This window comes from Cardiocondyla obscurior, linkage group LG01, assembly GCF_019399895.1.
Source record: "Cardiocondyla obscurior isolate alpha-2009 linkage group LG01, Cobs3.1, whole genome shotgun sequence".
NCBI lineage: Eukaryota > Metazoa > Arthropoda > Insecta > Hymenoptera > Formicidae > Cardiocondyla > Cardiocondyla obscurior.
In genome coordinates this window covers 2,035,767-2,056,350 of record NC_091864.1, presented here as the reverse complement: position 1 = coordinate 2,056,350, position 20,584 = coordinate 2,035,767, and the positions used below count along the sequence as shown (strand labels likewise).

At 42.2% G+C, this 20,584-nt stretch overlaps 1 protein-coding gene across 2 annotated transcripts in view; it reads right to left on the bottom strand.

Moving 5' to 3' along the window:
• LOC139105886 (uncharacterized) overlaps window positions 1–20,584 on the bottom strand; it is a 146,377-nt gene that overhangs the window by 54,525 nt on the left and 71,268 nt on the right. The window contains exons 1-2 of one of the 2 annotated variants that reach the window (XM_070662220.1): window positions 11,916–12,197; window positions 2,268–2,491 (exon numbers count right to left, since the gene is read on the bottom strand). In XM_070662220.1, coding sequence (XP_070518321.1) covers window positions 2,268–2,491; window positions 11,916–12,006 — 315 coding nt within the window. In that variant the 5' untranslated portion in view covers window positions 12,007–12,197. Of the gene's footprint in view, window positions 1–2,267; window positions 2,492–11,915; window positions 12,198–20,584 lie in introns of those variants that run through there. The other variant, XM_070662214.1, reaches the window with a different exon arrangement.

Sequence of the window (20,584 nt, the reverse complement as noted above, 5' to 3'; positions counted from 1 at the left end):
CTTGCAATTAGCGCGGCATCTTTGATCGATGACGGCAATTAGGTCGGTCCGCGTCGAATGCACGCGAGAAGTGCATCGACTGCACACGCCGATCGTTAGGGAAACCGAAGGAAAATCCTTATGGCCAATTGTAAACGTTACGAGTGCAACATCAGTCACGATCTTTCGTTAATGGCCAATTCACTGAATAAAGTCGTTCGCCGAAGAAGCTACTTTCAACCGTCTTCGTGCCACGTCATCAAATTAATCGAAAATGATCGGAGGATTTTTAAATTGCTCGTCCTTTGTAACTTTTTCAATAAAAAAGAATTTATTTCGCATTGAACGTGATTGCGGACTACATTGAAAGAAACTGATTGAATCATTTTCTTAAGCGGTAACAATCGGATATTCCAAATAATAAAACGTTAATTATTTACAGAAACATTATTCGCACGTTATGTTTAAAGTATTAATTATTCATATCTCGAGCATTTTTCTTTTTCTCTTTTTTTTTTTAATTCTCGTGGTCTTTACTCGAGCATTCTTCAAAGCGTTTCATTCTTTTAAAGCATAATAAAATTCTTTCTAAATATTCGGCTAGTTTACTATTGTAGGAAGCAATTTTCAGAAACTATTTACAGACATAAAATGCAGCGCGGCAGTTAATCTTGTTCCTTTTTATTTTTTATTATTATTATTATTTTATTTTTATTTTTTTTATTTTTTTGTATTCTCTGTATTTCGCCGAGAGTGATTACTGTGTTACGTAAAACACTGGCTTCTCGCCCGTTAAGAGAAAATGTTTAAAAATAATCGTCTAAAAATATTATAATGCACGCGCGTCCGCGAGCGCAAATAGCGATAAACATAAAAGTTAATATTATTTTCCGAATGGGATATTACAATTTCATTTGTGAATTTTTGTTTTCGCCCTAGTAGCGAAGCCAAACTCGTATGACATTCTGTATTAGCACGTTTAATACCGTCTGCAATTTCTAGTTGAAACACGAGCCACGCAGCAATTTCAGCGCAAATTGCCGCGTTTTAATGGCTCCCAGTTGATCCTTTAAACACTTTCGTTCTATATAGCATTAAGTAGCTTAATAATTAACTCTTGTGTAGAACTTGCTCTCCGGCAAATTTCATTTCGAATTAATTGAAAAATAATATCTTTGTGCGTTTGCATCATTTGCATGTGCTGCAGTTATTTAAACGTTTCGTGTATTCGTTAAACAATTCGCTCATTAACATATCAAATCCTCATTAGACGAAACTTTCGCTTAAGTTAGTTACTGAGTTAGCCTTCGCTTCTGTTAACACGTTTAGCACACGTTGTACAACACCGATATTTGCCTACTTTTCTTCGAAATGGCAAGCGCTCGCTAACGAAGAAAATAATAGAGAGACTTTGAAAGATTTCATACGTAATGGTGATTTACGTCAATTTCGTTGAGAAATTGTTGAGAAATCTCAAGGTGCTAGCCAATCTAAAAGCCGGATCGTCAGAACGTCTGTCACGGCCGCGCATTAATAATTTTTGCATGCTTTACATGAGAATATGCTTCGTACTATATCGTGAAACATTATCTCGACCTCGCCTTGACCCGATTTAACCATCTCGAGGCGATCTCGCGTCGACCAGCTGAACCAACTCGTTTATTTACTCACGCATTCAAATTAATTTTTTTTAACGCTTTATTAAATGAATTATATCGCTAAAAATTAACTTTGCGATCGAGGAGAGGAAGGATATTTATTCGCGCATTAACGAGTGAAATCCAACATCAGGGAAAAGTTGCGCGAATTTCAAATATTGGCGCGTTCCCGCACTCTTCGACGATTATGTAACCTGAGATAATCATAATTTAACGTAAATTAAATATCTCCGCATAATGTAATGCGACAGCCGAGTTTCCAAACGGGATAATCCCCGCGCGTTCAATTATCGATATCGCAAAGGAAACGTTACCGCGTGTCATCTCGCTCCGAATACCGTCGCCGCGAGCAGACTCTTTCATTACCAAAATCTCGTTTCGCCGTAGCTATATCGATATCAATTACTTTTTCAAATCCATCACTTTTTCTTCTCGATAATTTTTCCTGAATTTATTCCTTTTATACGTGTACGTTATCCTCTCGATCGAAATCGTTAAAGGAAACGTGAGATGTCTTATCGAGGCGGCCTTCACGATAATTCCCCACGAAAGCTATAGAGCCGAACACTCAGCTCTCGATAATATCCCTCGTGCGCGCACACACGCGTAGATTTGATGGCTGCGACTTACCTTGTAACTGCCGACCGCGTGCGCGCCGTCGTAGATGTAGAGATGGTCGTTGCAGTCTAACTGCAGCTGATCGAATCGGAGCATAAACCGCTGGAGGATGCTGTGAGTCTGGAAAGTAATGGCGCAATCGAGGTCCCTCTCATTTTGCGAGGTAAGAACGGCGCCGTCTATCTTCCTGTAGAGATCCCGCAGGTAGTACTTCTTGCAGACGTCGCTCATCTGGTCTGTAACGAAAACAGAAACAGAGTTAGGAAGAGAGTTAATCGACACGATCCGTTCGCGTTTGAGATGCGCTCGATATATTGTACATACAGGTTTTTTTTTTTTTTTTGTATTTTAAATCTCGTAGAGATTTATTTAGCAACACATGAGTTCAGAAGGAAAGTTGTGAAGTACAATTTATGAAGAATTACGTGATTAAATATTGAGATAATAATTATTGAAGAACGAATAAGTATGGCGAAACGCGGGTATGTAGAGCCTGTAGGTGAACATTTCAATGTTGCGGGGGTTTTGAAATTTAAATCTCTGTAGGGCTTTAATTAATTTGATTTATATATAGGTTTCTAAGGTCTTTCGACGGCATCCTTTGCGGTGCTGATTAAACTGTTTAAATAGAACGTTATTATATCGTTTCATAAATTGATGAATGCGTACTTAATTTTTTAGTCGATACAAATAGACAAATTTGTTTCAGACATAATTTTTGGTATATTTTTAATCGTAAATCAAGAGAGATTTTACGATAAAAATTGTAGTGTATCGTTTTTATGATTTTTATCGCAAATCAACTCTGCATTCGGGGAGGGAAACTGGTTACAAAGAGAACATTGGTATTGAATTAAAAAACCAAAATAAAAGTCAGCCGTGCAATATTTTGCTTTTTACGTTTCGGCGGAATGAAACAAACATGCAATCGCACTTGTGCTCCATTACGCGCCCGCTTTAAAAACTGTGCTTACAAAGATGAAAATCGCGTTTTTTCTAGGTCAGCTACTGAAAATTCCACTTTTGCACGTGGATGACACGATGTGACGCTTTCGTACAAATAGTCTACAATGCCGGCGCGGCAATTGCACCGCGGCAGATTTGCGGGATTTGCATTTAAAACGAATGATAACGAATGCACGAGAGTCGGCAGTCGACGCAGTCGCGAAATAAGTTACAGACGCACTTTGTGTCCTCGCGGAGCAGGACGATATTGCGATCGCTGTAGTTTCCCGGCGTTACGCCGCAGCATATTTCGGTAACAGGCAACAGAGGTTGCAGTTTCTCCCGGAACTTAGCGTTCGCGCGCGTCTTCGTTCCTCTCGCGAGAGTCCCCCTCCTCCCTTTTCCCTTTGTTCGCGGCACCCATTACCATCCCTTTGCAGCTGGGCTCTGCAACATCGAAATTACTTGCTCCCAAGACCGGCGGTTTCGTGACGCATGCGTTTCACCCGCGCCGGCCTGAAGTGGTGCCTGCAAAACGGTCGCTGCGTCACCGTCCAGGCACACGCGTTTTCGACTGCGTGTGGGGAACGCGGCAAATAAACAGCCGCGGGAAATCCAACGCGGAGCATTGCGATCAATTACATAGTAATAATTTACCGGGAGTCCCCCCGCCCCATTGGCAAGATACGAGCGCGAGATAGACGAAAAGCGATGAATTCTGTCGGAGCGGCGTGTTAATACGAGTGCGTTATTAATGCGAACGCTCGGGTCATTACGCGTCATTGTGCGAAAGTGCGCATAATTGCAGAATGCACTAATCTATTTAAAATAATTCGCCCTGGGAGCAGGTATTTTTCAATTAAACGCGATTTTAAAGCGCCTCCCGGGATCTCGCAGGGTTTAATCTCGGGCCTTACGATAATGTTTACGACGTGACGAGGTATTTATTACGTTGCGTAATGGGGCATATTGGGCAAACGTATTTGTTTTATCGAGTTACGACTGGTGCGTACCGACAACAATTGTGGGTAATAATAACTTCGTCAAGCCTGTTAACTTTTACTGCCATCGGTATGAAATTTTACGAGTTTTCCTCACGCCTCCGTGCCGCCACCCGCTTGTCGAACACGTACGTTGCGTTGCACATCTGGGTGAGGCGGGTGAACAGGAAAAACGTGACTCACCGTTAAGTAATGTATTATGGCACGCGCAGGTGGCATTTCCGGATCGACGATGTAGAGGCTCGATGCCTCCGAGTCCGTGCTCCCGGTCACACGTGAATCGAGAACCAACCGGCGCGCGATACTTTTACGGTATCGGCAGACCGTCGATATTTTCGCGGCAACGCGACGTGTCCAAGGCGCGCCTGACAATTACGACACGGAGATTCTATCTTGCGCGATCAAATATTTCGAGCGAACGTCAAGAGCGTTTATTATCTTAATACTCGAGCAAGGAACTTCTCGTTGTCTAGTTACTCGAGATACTCAAAACCGGTCAAAGGGAAATTTGAGCGTAACTTCGGAGATTTACAAAAGGTCTTTTGTGCAGTAGGGCGAAACTGGAGTCTTAAAGAGGCTAAATTCGGTGCCCGGGACAAGGATTTAAAGATCAGAAAAACAAGCACCGAAGACACAAATCTTCGTCGAGTTGAGGATCAGTTTTAAGGAACATAAATTTTGTCCGTACACCGAGAATATTTGAGAGAGAACTATTTTCCCCGGCCATCATGATTTAGCGAATTAAGTAACTTTATTGTAGCGAGAAGTTTTAGTTCTCAAACTCTCTCGTATAAGATGATCCGCTGTAGACAACATGCGTACATAAATTCTGTAAGATTTTCAACAAGATTTTAGTATCTTATTTTCATAGACAAAAATAAAACGGACGAAATTTTATGTTATTAATAAAATGAGATTTTTTAAAATAAATTTAATGCATTAATATTTTATAGAATTAATGAATTATTGGCTGCTCGTAAATATTATTAAAATGTTAAAGATATCTTATCAATATTTTCTTCTTGAATTCTTTTTAATTTAAAATGCACTTGATATTTACGTTTCAATTGTGTTTATATCAAAATATTCTATTTTATATTAGATTTCTGGAAATGCTTGTATCACGATCAATGCTTGGTCAGCTCAAAAGCGATTACGTTCTTTAATAGGAAGCGCCTATTCAGACGAGTAACGATCAAGAACGCGCGTCCTGCTGCACTTAATCATTTACAGTTCCTCATCGAAGAATCGATTCGTTGATTCGTGTAATCATTTAAATGCGCGTTCTGACCGATAAGCGGGCTGAGTCGAATTATTCGACCGATTGGCAGCCGATTGATTCATCCGTCGAGATAATGGTTCGACTCGGATCTCAATGCAAGCACGATTAACTTTAATTCACCGCACTTAATAGGACAAAATTTCGCTAAATTTTCGGTTACATTTAGATTATAATCTTAGAAAACTAAGATAATAATCTTAGATCAGCTTCGTTCGCGCATGTTAAACGATAGGAATTATTTTAACAATTTTCAAAGACGGGACAATTTACGCGGAGCCGTACAGCGTTCGAAGAAGCATGAAGAGATCTATTCGACACGGTCGAGCTTCGTCCGCGATCGAGGTTTCTTCGGTGCCGTCGATTCGTTCCGGATGGACGAGCCGCAGGAACGAGGGGGCGAAAATAAAAAGCTCGTAACGAGGGGGGAGGGTAGAGGGGGCGAGATAGGAGACGTGGCGTCGTCGTCGTCGTCGTCGTCGTTCCGAACAAGAAACTCGATTGAAAAGTTTCCGCTCGTCTCGCGCGACGAAAGATAGTTTTCCGCACGGCGCGCCCTCGCAGCTGCCGATGGACCATTCGCGTTCAAGGCGAGAACATTTTTTGGGCCGAGTCTCTTACTGAGATTCTCGCGGAGATAAAGATGCGCTATTTTCTCCGGCGGCCACACGATGCCCCGGTGTAAATACGGTATGGCGAACGGCGTCATCGGAATGCCACGTGCGCGGTGCATCTCGCAATCGTCGAGCGGTCCGGCTTCCTTCCGCCAGCATTACTTCCCCCTGCGGACTCCTGTCATACGAATAGACGAACCGCTACCGCCGCGTCCACGCCGCAAATCACACAGGGCGATTCAGATTTCGGTCTTGCATGCGTCGATAAGTGAATCGTGGCGAAAGGTGGAAATAGGAAATAATACCTAATACGAGATTATTGATTATTTATACCTCCGACGACGTAAGGAGGCTTTAGCGACGGATTATTTGTTGAGACTCCCCGAGAATCAGCCTGCGTAATAAATATAATTAGTCCCCCTGTTCTCTCGGAGAAGGAATAAGAAGTGCACACGCAGAAATTCAATTTCGACTTGAAATTGACGGAGAAAGGAAATTCCGTTGTCTGTGCGCCACCCTCGAAACTTAATTCGTTAAGATGAGTTTAATCTCCGATGTTAAATATCTTCGCAATTAAATCTTCTTTCAAATATTTGCTGAGAAAAGGTCGACTCAAAAAGTCGAAGAATCTTGGAGGAATCATTAAACGGGTATTGACATAAGGTGAGATTAAATTGCAGCAGATACACATTTACATCAAACTGAAAAACTGTTTGAAAGATAATTAATAACGCGCGGCTCGAAAGAAAAAAAATTAATAAATAAAGGTATCTGTAAGTAGCAGAAAATGTTTAGAATAAAGCAAAAACTGGAACTAACAATTAACTTTTCTCGATATTAAACGATACTGAAATTTTTACTCACTTTTCAGTTAAAGTTACCCCCGCAATCTAACTTTGTCTCGCGATAGTTTGACGTTCGGTAAAAACTTTAATACACAGAATGCGCCCGTTTTTAATAATTTTTCTTGTATAATTTGTTATCGGATTTATGCGTCGTTTAAACTCGTTGAATTTGTCGTGCACGTATACAAAACGAATTTCGCGCGGCTATTTTATACGTGAAAACTCTAGTATTTTTTCTTTTTTTTTTTTTATTTTATTTTATTTTTTTATTTTTTAACATCGTTGTATTGTCTGATAAACGCAGATCAACGATTCGTCATACAATCGACGAGGCGGTCATTCAGGAGTGCGTCCGTTCGCGTTGAAAATATCGACCCGTCGCCCGATGGATCGCACCGTGTAATGTCACCGTGAAGTTTCGAATTTCACGTGAAGTCGCGTGCAAAACGAGCCCTGCCGCGGGTGAGAGGGAACGAGCGGACTTACGCGAGCGACCGCGAAACAGGGAAGCGAAACGAGAAGGCGCGGGAAAGAGAGAGAAGTTTAACGAAAGAGAATGAGAGAGGGAAAGAGGGTAAAAGAGGGAGAAAGAGGAGAAGAGAAAGAGGAAGAGAGAGAAAGACGAATGACGGTGGAGGGAAAGAGACCCCTTTGGTCACGATGGTGCGCGTCGGCCCTACGACCCTCTGGCAACCACCCCTTCTCGTATGCCACCATCCAACGCGACCCTCCCTCTTGTACCCGGCGTGCGCCCTCCACCTCCGCCTCCTCGCCCTGGTTTCCTTTCTCTCTCGCACCCTCTCTCTTCCCGCCTTTCTCTCTCTCTCCCTTCTGGCACGATGTAAGCTCGCTCCGTCGATCAATATTACTCTCTTCGAGCGCACCATGGCTCGTCTGAGCGCCAACCGAGCGCTATCATATTAAGTTCCGAGCACTTTCCTCTGAGCACTTGGAGAAGCTTCGGCACATTGCGAAAGTTTTCTCGCGCGAATACGCCGTGAGCGCGCGATATTATCTGTATCTCTCCCTCGTGACGGGGGTAGCATCGCCATTTTTTACGACCGTGCCGGGCCTCTATCTATTTTCTTCTTCGTGCAGAGCGAATGCGAATTTTCACTTATGCCAGATACGTTTTATGTCACCGGATGCTGCATCTCTCCACGGTAGAAATTGCCGTGACTTTGCTTTTCACGATATGTACCCTCGGCGAAAATTAACGCCAACTTTTACTCCGAACGTTGCCAATTTGCGCGAGACCTGAGAAAAACGTTTTAGACGTACACGCGGCAATTTTCCCGATAGCTTTTTGGAGGGCGCGAGAGGTAAAGAAATTATTTTTCAATGGCCCTCAATTGGCGCGAGTCGTGAGACATTTGAATCACGCGTATTACAGTACGTAGTACCTTTAAACTCGCAATGAAATTATTTCGCCGAGTAAAAATTTACAACGTGCGTGTATCGCAGGTCGAAAGTTGTTTTTTTTTATTTTCTTTTTCCTTTTTACCTCTGTCTAGTCGAATAAATCTAAACCTCTATCTCGCGGCACAAGTGTTTTTCCTTCAATTTTCGTTCGCGTTGGCGCGAAAGAGAGTGGTCGTGCTTCGCGAGCATTTCATCGCGAGGACTCGCGAGTTTTCCTTGCAATTTTATCCACCGGGATATAAGAAAAAGCCTGAAAACAATTCCTTTTGCTGCAGATGTAATGCGAATGTTTTTAAATGTTTATCTTTGGGTCGCTACGTTTTAACTTCAATTCCATCTTTCCCGCAGGGATGACTGATCCGCACAGTCATTTGGGCTTAGCAAACCCACGGTTCCCGAGCTCAATATACTGCGGACATCCACATACACGCACGTGCACGCACACACACACACACACACCCGCACGTTCTATACGAGGCGAGGTACAATGGAAATTTAATAAGAGAAATAAATATAAAATTAAATCGCGGATTTAATAGAGATGTAATGCATCCCGTGATTGATCTTTCTGCTTTGATCAAACATTTCATCGGCCGTAAAATGTTAAAATCTCAATCAAAATTCATGTCTAATGAAATCGACATGCTTGCGTGGAGGAGACCGGGCAGATGCGATCGTAAAAATTCTTCATCGCGAGCGGATACCCCACCGAAACTGCGTGTTGCACCACTAAAGGTGATACTCGTGTTTTGAATACGCGAGCCCGAGGGTCGCGACCCGGCCGTAAAAATTCGCGACACGGCGACTCGTCGTCGTAGAAATGGCACTTAATCCGCGTCGCCGCGCCCGGAGTATCGACGTTTCCGAAAGAGCACTCGACCTCAGACTTTTCACCAAGTACAAACTTATGAGCAGGAAATAGCGACGTTTAATTCAAACCGCATCTCCACGAATCCCGTTCGAAAAGTATAAATTTCGAAGTCGCGCAACTTCCGTTATTAGGTAAAGATTGATATATATTTCGGTTTATCTGGTGCACGGTACTACTATCTATAAAAAAAAAAAAAAAACCACTCTTTTAATACTTCTCTCTTTAAGGTTTTACTCCTTATGGCGCCATCCTTAAAAAGAAACCTTCAATTCTTGTTTTATATTTTGTGAATTTACTTCAAACTCGTTCTAAACTTACCAACGTAAATTCGTTTGATTTAGAAACTACGTACGTGAACATATATGTGCGCACGGTATCTAGCTTTAATGCAACCCGGTACATAATGGATTTATGCGTCATTATTTTATTCAATACGTTCCATTAAATACTCTATGGTCACATACATACGTTAATCAGTTAATATACTAGTTAATTAATATATTAAATTCCGTTATTAAATTAATGCCGACGAAAGAGAAGTATCGATTGATATATTATCTACACGCGGGCTATCATATTTTACGGCTTTCGTGTACCGCGTTTAGATCCTCTATTATTTAATAATTAATATTAAAAGCAGGATTATTTGCTCAGCCCTCAAAGTTTATCCAGATTTCAAGTTAAGTCTTGGGTGTAATAATTTTCTATCTTTCGCCGTGCATTCCACGTGAAAATTAACGCAAAGGGAATCGTCTACGCGAACAGACGGTGAAGCGTGTGCTACGTGCACGCATCGCGATAGGATCGATTTTCGCCGTGGCATCGTAAACCTTATCAATCCCAAGTAGGAAGGCGCGCCTCGCGCAAGACACATGCGTCCCTAATGCATTAAGACAACTTTTCTTCGCGCGGAGAATATGGGGGCAACCCACTTTCCGCGGTACACGGAGTCGCGGATGCAGCTTCGGAAAACGCGAGAACTCCGGCGTCGAGAGAAAGAGAGAACGTTACCGACGCGAATCGTAAAGAGTAAATTTTAGAGGAAGGCAGAAATAAGGGGGAAAAACTGAAGATATTTCATACGGCCGACTTTCCCCGTTTCCGAAAGGGATTTTGCGAAATCCTTTCTTCCCTTCTGCGAGACGAGCGGAAATAATAATACTCGGTTGTTACCGTCCGTCCGATTACGAAAGGGACAAGTTTGTATAAAAAAAAATAAGAAGAAAAAAAAATGAAATTGACTTAACGGAACTTTTCCATTCAAATAATTCATTCGCAAGTCGCTCGCGCGTCGAAAAAGGTGGCAGTAATATTTCGCTCGTTTCCGAAGAAGCTGCGAAAACTTTTCCCTCAATAGGAACGTAACTCGGTTCTGTTATAACTCGCGCGAGAGAGCTAATCCAATATTGCTTTTAGCGCTCTGCATATGAAGAAACAGCGACAGAATTCGAGGATTCGCGAAAAGCACGATTTGTGGTAGCGCGCTGAAAATGCCGATCGTGATCTGACGTAACGTCGACGCGTACGTAAACCGTATTTTTAGCATATTCCGACACCGAGAAGACTAAAGGACCATCGGCGGGAATATTTCTTGACTCTCGTCCCTTCCCCTTTCTCACCCTTTCTCTCTTTCTCTTGCGAGAACGGCGCTCGCGACGCGCCGATAATCCGTGACGCGAATTCTCGCGTTCTCTTTACGGCGGGAGACAATTTTATTGTGCAACGCACGTTGTCCGCGCGGTTATCGAGAGCAATGATAAATTTTCAGATACCATCTCGAATTCTTGCCCCGATATCGAGAGGCGAACGACACCGATGGATGGGGATATGCCGGCGATGTCCTAACAGAGATATATTCTGCTTTTGTATCGCGGCCATTTTAAAGGAGCTGATGAAATACTCCGGGCGGCTTACGGCCTGTAATATTCTCAGATCGGCTTAAATTCTAACGATATATATAATATTTCCAGCTCTAATCTTATTGTTAAATAAAAATGAAGGGTTTCAGATCGGAGAGTAATTCGTGTAATCGCATCTTGAGGAGTAAAGCCGAAGTATAATTAAAGTATCACGAGCCCGCGAATCGTAACTCGAATGTTTTATTTTAAATATCACTAGCGCGATATACGTTTGCGTATACGTCGCAAATATTATTATTCGCACATGACGTGACGCATTTCTATAATTTATCCTCAATTGCAGCATCACGTCCGTACAAAAATAGCCTTTGCAATTTCCATTTTAACGCTCGTTCAGTAATTCATTATCTTATCATTTATACTGTTAAACACGATGGCATCCGCAATTATGTCGTTTCATTGTAAAATACTGTTATTCAATTTAGTGCATTTAATTAAGCGTGAGTTGACTAAAGCGACGTAATTGACAATGCAATTTTTAACGAAGTCATCTGCGTCTGTCTCGTGCGGAAAGGTGCGTAATTGCAGAGCTTTAAAGCGTCTTCGCGTGTTTTTAAATTATTTGTACGCGATAAGCCGGATTAAAAATCAGGTCGGGCGTTGATAGAGATTAAAGGAAGCGCGTATCGTAAAAAGGAAAAAAAATATCTCGTACGAATGCGAAAGCATCCGAGCCGTCGCGCTTCGGCACCCCGTCTCTTTGCCGGCGTCGCAATCCTTCCTCAAGTTACATCGATAAGAGGCGGCACGAGGTGCGTACTTACAGTTGTCGTTCTTGCCATCGGCGCGGCCGGCACGCTGGCACAGCACGAGCGCCAAAAGCAAGAGGGCTCGAGTGCCCCCCGCTAAGCACATCCCTGCGGCAGCCTTATCGTTATCGGCACGCGCACATCGTCCGCATCACCCCCGTGCGAAAGGCACAGATAGGGCCGTCGTGTCGGTTTCCTCCTTTGCACGCGCGCACGCACGTACCACCGCGTGGCGAGCACACCCTGACGAAGCAACCGCACCCCGCGACGTGTCCCGCGCGACTGAGCGCCTCCGCTCAGTGCGATTTTACGCGCGAACCGCCCCCACACACGTCGTTCCCCGTCGTCGACGTAATCGTCGTCGTCGTCGTCGTCGCCGTCGACGTTGAAAGAGAAAGAGAGAGATAGAGATAAAGAGGGACGGAGAGAACGAGCGAACTCGCGCGTGCGCGCTCAGAATTTCGAGAAGGGTGTGGATGTGGACGGGGGTTGAAAGGACGTACTACGCCGACACCCACGCTCATTGTTGAGGCGAGTTAATGAGGACGAGCGTAACCGGCTTTTCGACCGGATTACGCTACGTCGCGGCGCGGCGCGGACGCGCGAAACGTATCGCGGAACACGTCGCCCGGAAAATGCGGACGAAAGTGACGATTGGCTCGCGAGCCAAGAGAGAATTTCAAATGAAATTGCTTGACTCGACATCGCTTGCCCCCGGGAAATGCAATTAGATATGCAACTGCGGATCAAAGTATCGACCATGTATTTTCTATTAAGTTATTATATCAATAATTAAAACGCGCCACAGAATCAAATAAGTTATTTAAAAGTATGTCGGGTGCCGACGACTGTTGGGTGGTGGCATTAAGTCGAGATTCGACGCGTGTCAGCGTTGTAAATATCGTCGCGGCACTATAACCGAGTGCACAGGGTGTTCCTCTGGCGGAGCCAGATGCTGCATACGGAAGTTACAACCCCGGTTACACGCTTCCGCGCCGCGGTCGCGGGTGAGAGCTGGAAATCGCGAAGAACTTCCCGCGTCGCATTCAATTTTGAGGAATATTAGAATGCGTCGCGGACGCCGCGCCGACCCTCCCCGAAGCAAGCCGCGCACGGACGGCAGAAAGTCGAGAGAGGGAATTGCAAATCTTGACCGCCGTGATTCGCGCGCGAGTCGCCGGGACGCGGAGAAGTTTGCGCGGATCTTGAAAGCGGATGCGGATTGTCGTTGGTGCACACGAAGTTATAATACCTCGGCGTCGAGCCGCGAAGTCGACCAAAAGGAGGGAACCGTCGAAGTGCCAGGTGCGCTTTCGCAGGCGTTTCCCGCTGACATTGACGGGAAAAATCTCGGGTACGCGTTATGAATATAAGAAAATTGAAATAGCTGACATTACATGAAATAGTAAAAATAAAACAGCGCGCGGGACATGTGTAAGAGAAATCGATTATCGAAGAAGATACGTTATATATATTTTTTTGTCTTCCTCTGATACTAAAAAGATAGGAATATTGCTCGCAAAGAGATGAAATTTTCATTGAAATTCTGTTGCTCGTAAAATACAAATACGCCACAGTTACTTTTAGATCTGCCATTACATTAAGAATAAAAAAAAATAATAAAATTTTAATTAATATTTTCTCCGAGCATAAGAGATAAAATTTATTTTATTATTATGTATAATAAATAATTAAGAAAAATTACGTATAAGAGTAATTAAAGCGGCATCCGTAAGTGCGTTAACAAATTACAGTCGATGCGGAGGAAAAAAAAAATTAACTCTGGTGTCTTTCGGTAAACCGTCAGAGATGAACGGATTCGAGCGACGAGCGATTAAAACCCTTTCCTTTTGGGCGGAAAATTAGATTGCCGTCGGCAAGCGGGGTAAAGACGGGCAAGGTGACGAGATTAAGAAGTCGTCTGCGGAAAACTAAGGAGGTGCGAAAAGTCGCCGTAGTAAATCTCATTTTATAAGCGACGCGAATGAGTTATTGTCTGGCGGCCGGTCGATTCTCTTCGTTCCGAAAATGCCCTCGCCCAAGAAAGCAAAAAAACAAAAATGAAATCTACAAAAATATATTCCGACGATTGTTGCTACAAAGTTCGATCGTGTAATTTTGGTTCGAAATTGATAGGGTGAATTTTTCGAAATTTGCGATCAGATTGCGAGCAATGGGAATACGCGAGCACAAACGCGATTTAATCTAACGTAAAAAGTGTGGATGTTCACTGGTAATCTCGCGTTCGATTTATTCGACGAGGATGCACTATCTTTATAAAAGATCCGAAAATAATGCAGAAATTGGATGCGATAAAAATATGAATATTTTACATCGTCATTGACAGTCAGAGAAAAAAAAAAAAAAAAAAAAAAAAAACAGCAATGCATATTTTACTATCACTGACATACATGCTTTGCGCAATCGACACGAAACTTAAATGGTGCATTTTTCCCCACTTTTATTTAAAAAAGAATAATAATAATAATAATAATAATAATAATGCTAAATAATTTATCTCTTAACAGATTTATATTAAATAATTTTATTACAGTCTTACTCGTATAAAATTATATTCACTCGTACTCAAAATTTACGTCTTACAAAACTTGAACTATACGTATCGCTCTAACGTAATTGTCAATTACGAGACAATAGTTTAACAATCTAGAAGAGAGTCACTGCGCGAAGATGATGATTAATGAATGGAGAGCATTATCGCCGCGTTGTCGATGATTATTACGGTCGCACAAACCGGCGGATGACGGTGGCACAATCCAGTCAATAAAATCCCGCCAACTATTACAATGCTGCAATTTCCACCTCTGCGGATCGTAATACCGTGGCATCATACAAGCGAGAAAAATCGATAACATACGACGTGTCCATCATATCCATCGCGATGTCGTGAAGCGATGACACGACGGCATATCGTGGCCAGTCAAAGGGTTAAATCGATACCGTGATTTCAGGCTATATTGGGAAACCCTTGAATGGTCAAAATAGTAAAATACGCATGCCATCGTAACAATACTATTTTGGCACATTTTTTTATATTTTTTTACAATTAAATATGAATTGTTTTAATACCTATTGCAATTTACGTACACAACACAAAATGTAAGCTCTTGGTAAGATACCTTATTAGTAATCGATATTGATTGTGAAAACATCTCTTGACAATTGTACAAATTTTTATATTTCTCCCTCATCTACATTTTACTTCTCTCGCTCCACCTTTGTCTCGGCCCACTTTACCGTATCAGCGACTGTAAAAATCTCTTTTACATAATCCGCAAACGTTTTATTACGCTTTTGAAGCGCCACTTATTAACAGGTCTTTTCTCTCTTTTATCATATTTCTCAATCTAGTTTTCATCGCGCGACGGCTTTTCGTGTGGGTTAAATAAAAAAAAAAAAAAAATAAAAAAAAAGCTTACACCGTTACGTATTTTAATAGCTGCGCTTTAAATTAGTATCTCGGTATTAAAGCGAACTCTCGCCATCGCCTCGGGTGGTTTTGCAGCGAGGCATTAAATCGGACGTTGCAACGCGAAATTTCGTTTTAGAGAATTAAACGGGAGATGTGCATTCGGAAGAACGCAGCCACGCGACGCTCGTGGCTGCGAACTATTACGCTCGCACTCTGTCCGGACTACGTTTACCGATTAATTAATCTTAATCTCGATTAACTGCACAAAAGCAACAGCGAACACAGTCCCTCCTATATCTTTTGGTAAAAGTAGATTTCGACGCAAATTACGACTTGGCGACACGACAAAGCTGCACGAGTAGGATCGTAGGTCAGAAAAGTCCTAAAACACTTTTTAATAGATTTATCCTGGAATTTAATCTTTAAAAATTCCTTAATTAATATCTGATTGTTGCTTCGACTATAGTTATTATTATTATTATTGTAGCAATCACCGAATAATTTTATATTTGATCGCAAAGTTCAGATTTGCTACAATTTATAATTGATTGTTATTTAAGAAAAAGAGAAAAAGTATACGACGGGATTTATTTTCTACGCGGCCGGGGGCAAAAATTAATTAAAATGGAAATCATGAAGAGAAAGCCATGGCGACGACGTGGATAACACACGCGACACGTATGATCCCGGGATCTCCATCTCTTCTAACAATAAGAATTGCACGGACACGTTCCTAATGGCCATGCCATTTAAATAATAACGCGTTCGCGAAATAGTCGGACATTACCTTTTAGCTTTTTTTTTACCTGCTTTCTCTTCCTCCGTTTCCCTTCGGATCTTTTAGAAACGGTCAAAGTCCTGTACCAGGATCTGAAGAAATTGCGACATAAGCGCCAGGAAAAGTCGCCTCTTATTCGTTTTACCGCAACTCCCGTGAAATTTTCGTCGCTTTTACTTCAATTTCAGAAAGACAAACAAAACGCGGCCGAAGTCTCGAAGACAATTTCTTATTTAGCTCTATTAAACCCGACGTGAGTTCCTCCATTTACTTCCGAAATAAGCGTTATTCAAATTGCGCAATTATAAACCGTCTGTACCTGCCCGGGTTGAATCTGCGAAACGGGGTACGCCATCGGCGGCAGAACCGCGATAATTCCGCGCCGCGCCGTTAAGGTATTCCATATCTTTGAATAAATTTCGCGGATGTAATCCGCGTAAACGTAGACGACCGGTTTTAAGTGCTCCGGGCGGACTCGTAGCCCGCAGAAATCGTTATACTGGTATTGTTAACGCGACGCATTCACACGTAGATCGTGAAACAAATTTGCACCCACCGAAGACGAGATTTGTCTCGATGCGATCGTTATCGATGCAACTATATCGCATCGTGGAGAACCGCCGGAGACTCCGAAGTCGATTATGCATTGCATAGTTACGATGTCTGTCGCATAGTTCCGAGAGACGGAATTTCGATCAAATTTTAGAACACTAAAATTAATGAACAGAGTATCTAATGAAAATAAAAATCGATTAATTTTTAATATCACAGATTTAATTTTATAGAACGTGTTAGGTAGCGATAATCTTTTGTTTTAGCTAAAATAATAATTACGATTTATATATACATATATGATGATTATTAGCAGTCAACAACTGGTCAATAGTTAAGATCATTGAAAATTGCTACACCCCGAGTATTTCACCGTTTCAAATTTAATATCGCTATTTCGAACTGCGTTTTGTAAGTTATTTTTTCATTAAAATCGCGTTTTTCGAGCGATTAGAGTAAAAAGTTGATGTAAATTGATTTCGTGGGAAATTTTCCTAATTTTATTTTGATACGCCGACGTTGGACGACAAAAGGCGAGCTCTTGCCACTTCATTTGCCAATTCTCGCGGAAAAATAGCGCAGGGTACACACGTCGCGCGGCGTTTTTCTCGCCCTCTTCAACATGCGCGGTGGTTACCACAGAATTGGATCACGCGTCCGTGTTTTTTTTTTTTTTATACTCTTTTTTTTTTACTTTTTATTTCTGTATCCGCGACGTGGCTTTCGCGATGCTAGGCACGCGTCGCCGCTGAAAATCTCGTTTCGGAATCGATTAAAGTCGACTGCGGTGAGAAACCCACTCGGGGTTTTTGCTGCGACGCTCTTAAAAATGTCGACGAAAATTAATCGCTCGCAAGGTCGGAGCAATAATCGTAAGCATCGTCGTTAGTTTTCGAACTCTTGGCCGTTATTGGCCCTCGTCGTCCGGATCGTGCCGCGAGAAACGCAGAAAGGACCGATGAAACGTCAGGTGGTAACCTATGGTGTTAATCGAGCTGCTCTAAAGTTGCTTTCCGCAAACCTGTCGCAATAGTGGCCGAGACCGATAATCGATCGCGGCGGTAAAAGCTCGTGGCGTTGCAACTGAACGTCATTGACAATATAATTTCGTAATTAACCAAAATATAGATGCGCCGTCCGATAAATTTCTAAGTTCACCGATTACTTTCGAATCAACTTTCAATCAGACTTCACGCGAGCGTAATCGCTCGGCAACCTACTTTTAAGTTTAAATTGGTTTCTTCTAACTTTATTGCGCGCGCGACACCGTCCACTTATACACACGGTGCTTTATTCTATTTATTACAAGCTGCTCATCGGAGCAAATTTCAATTTTGATTTTGCAATATGAATTGCTCAGGGCAGAAATGTTTTTCGCCGTCTCAAGGTCAATAACGCGTTTGACAGTGGCCTCGCCACGTCGAGGGTTTTACCATTCAGACGGAATTTCATTTAATTAAAAGAATCCCTCGCGTCCGCGTAATTCGGATAATACCGGGCAAACATTCTGCCGATGGACAGCGGTAATCGAGGCTCGTCGTAATGCGAGCCTTAATCCAGGGATAATCTCACGGACGGACTATACGTTCTATCTTGAAGATAACTGTCGCGTAATTCCGGGCGGGTCCCGACGAAAAGATTAAAAACTTTCTCTTCGGCAAGGAAAAGAATTTCGCGTTCTCCGCTGAAAATTTTGCGAAATTCACTGGGCACGATTAACCGAGGGGTAAGCAAATCGTCGAAAACACGCGACTCGAGGAGGGACGGGCTCGTTGAGCGGCGAGAATTGATCGAGTAGCGAGCAACGTAGCCGCGGATTATTGAAGGTAGCTAAGAAAAAGTCGCGTAGCGGCCCCCTTTCGAAGGAAGAAAAATTATTCTCTCCATTTACCTTCTGTTTATTAAAATGACGGTACGACAGATTTATGGAATATTCAAACCGCACGCGATAAGGTACTATTTGCATCTTCGAGCGAATTTTAATTTGAAGTTCTACAGAGATAAATCTGCGGTTAATATCGTAAAACTTGCGATTTTCCGGCAAAATAAATACGCCGTGACATATTTGAAATTGTTCTTGGATTAATAAACTTCTTTAATCAAACCGAAATTTTTATGGAGATTTATCACGAATTAGAAATTTAAATTATATTATTTTTAGACGTAAACGGAATTTTTAAACCTTTGCTGAATAAGAAATTACAAGCTTTAAGTTTATTTAAAGATATATTTTATTTTCTATTGTTTAACTTACAATGAAGATGACAATTATATATTGTTTGTATCCGCCACCAATTTATATTATTTCTTACATTTTTATAAAAGCTTATATATCTTTAATCAATCTCGTTGTACATTTACTTTAATTCGTGTTTCCGTCGCATCAATCCACTGAAGTTACCGGGAAAGAATTTGCTCCGGAATTTATTAAAAATATAAAAAGTAAAATAAAATAAATAGCAGTAACTGGGTCTCGCACGAACTCCGACATTTGACCGGTAAAAACATATGAAAAATTTGGGGCACGCCTTTTTATACGAAATATCGATTTGACGGACTCGGAGTGCGGATCGGATGTAACTATTCGTGTTGCATTCTAAAGTGCTTCAAAAACGGAAGTCGTTCATTTCGTTTTTATCTCTGACACCGGAGGAGACACGGAGAAACGGAGGCTGGAAACGAGAGCATCTTTCAAAGACACGTCGTTGAAGTATTCGCGATCAAATTGAAATAATTGAACTTTAATCGAAATATATTCCCGACCTTGGGAATCCATAAAGTGCCTTCATTTCTTTCGACGTAATTTACCGACGAAAGAATGCCTCGGAATCAGAGCGCGAACAACAAATTAACTGGGTGACTCGAAGTTGTAACGAGTTTCAAGAACGTCGTCGCCATTTGTTCTGGACACCTTACGGTGACTACGCTCAACTCACAATCAGTTCAACCCTCTCTCTGTGCCGGCTTTCTTGCCTCAGAGTAATGTCGAGAATAATTAAACGACCTGCAGACAGGTGCATTAGCCGGCGACCGGATATTCTACGACACGAGGTAGAAAGATTCCTTTCTCGCAAATACAGTCGGCATGATCCCTAACTAAAAATTCTGGACGCTCCAATTTTTTTTTTTCTTTTTTTTTACATCGAAATGAATTAATGTTATACATCGAAAAAGCGAAAATTATCGTTCAGCAGATAGGAATAAAATATAAGCATATGCGAATAGGTGGAGATATAGGACTAATTAACTATTGCTTCGGATTGCTAGATTTCTTTGCGTAGTAATCAGTCGAATATGCAGAAATTTGGCATTCTGTTCGTAAGATTTGCAGTAAACTGCTTCGTGCTCTCAATGCAAACACAATAAATTATGAGATACGCTTGACCCGTGCCGCAAAACCTTCAATTAATACTCAGGTTCGGCATAACCGCGATCGTTAACAGTAATTTCATTCACGTAACGGCAATTTCGTAGCGAAATTTGTGCGCGGCGTAGCGAGAATAGCCTCCCTATTTTCTTCGCGCAGGTCGAAACTACGAAATAGCTTCACCTATCAAATGAAACAGCCATAAATCTTGCAAAATCGACCGCATACCACGGTAATGCAAACACGATCGATCACGAGTACGACATGAAAAGTCGCGTAATGTCTCCCTCGACAGAGCGCTCGGGTTTTTTTCCTTTTTTTTTTCTTCTTTTTTTTTTTGTTTCATCGTCGAATCGACGGCTTTCGGAATACCTGAATTTTATATGGATCCTCTCGCGACACGGTCGAGTTCTCATTTTTCCAATGGCGCAACAAAGTGCGACGAAATTGGACCGGCATCAAATTCGTGCAGAACCCCACGCGACCCGTTCGTGTAGTCGCCGGGATATTTTTTGGATTAATAGGTCAGGTGTTTTAAATAGATATAAAATTGA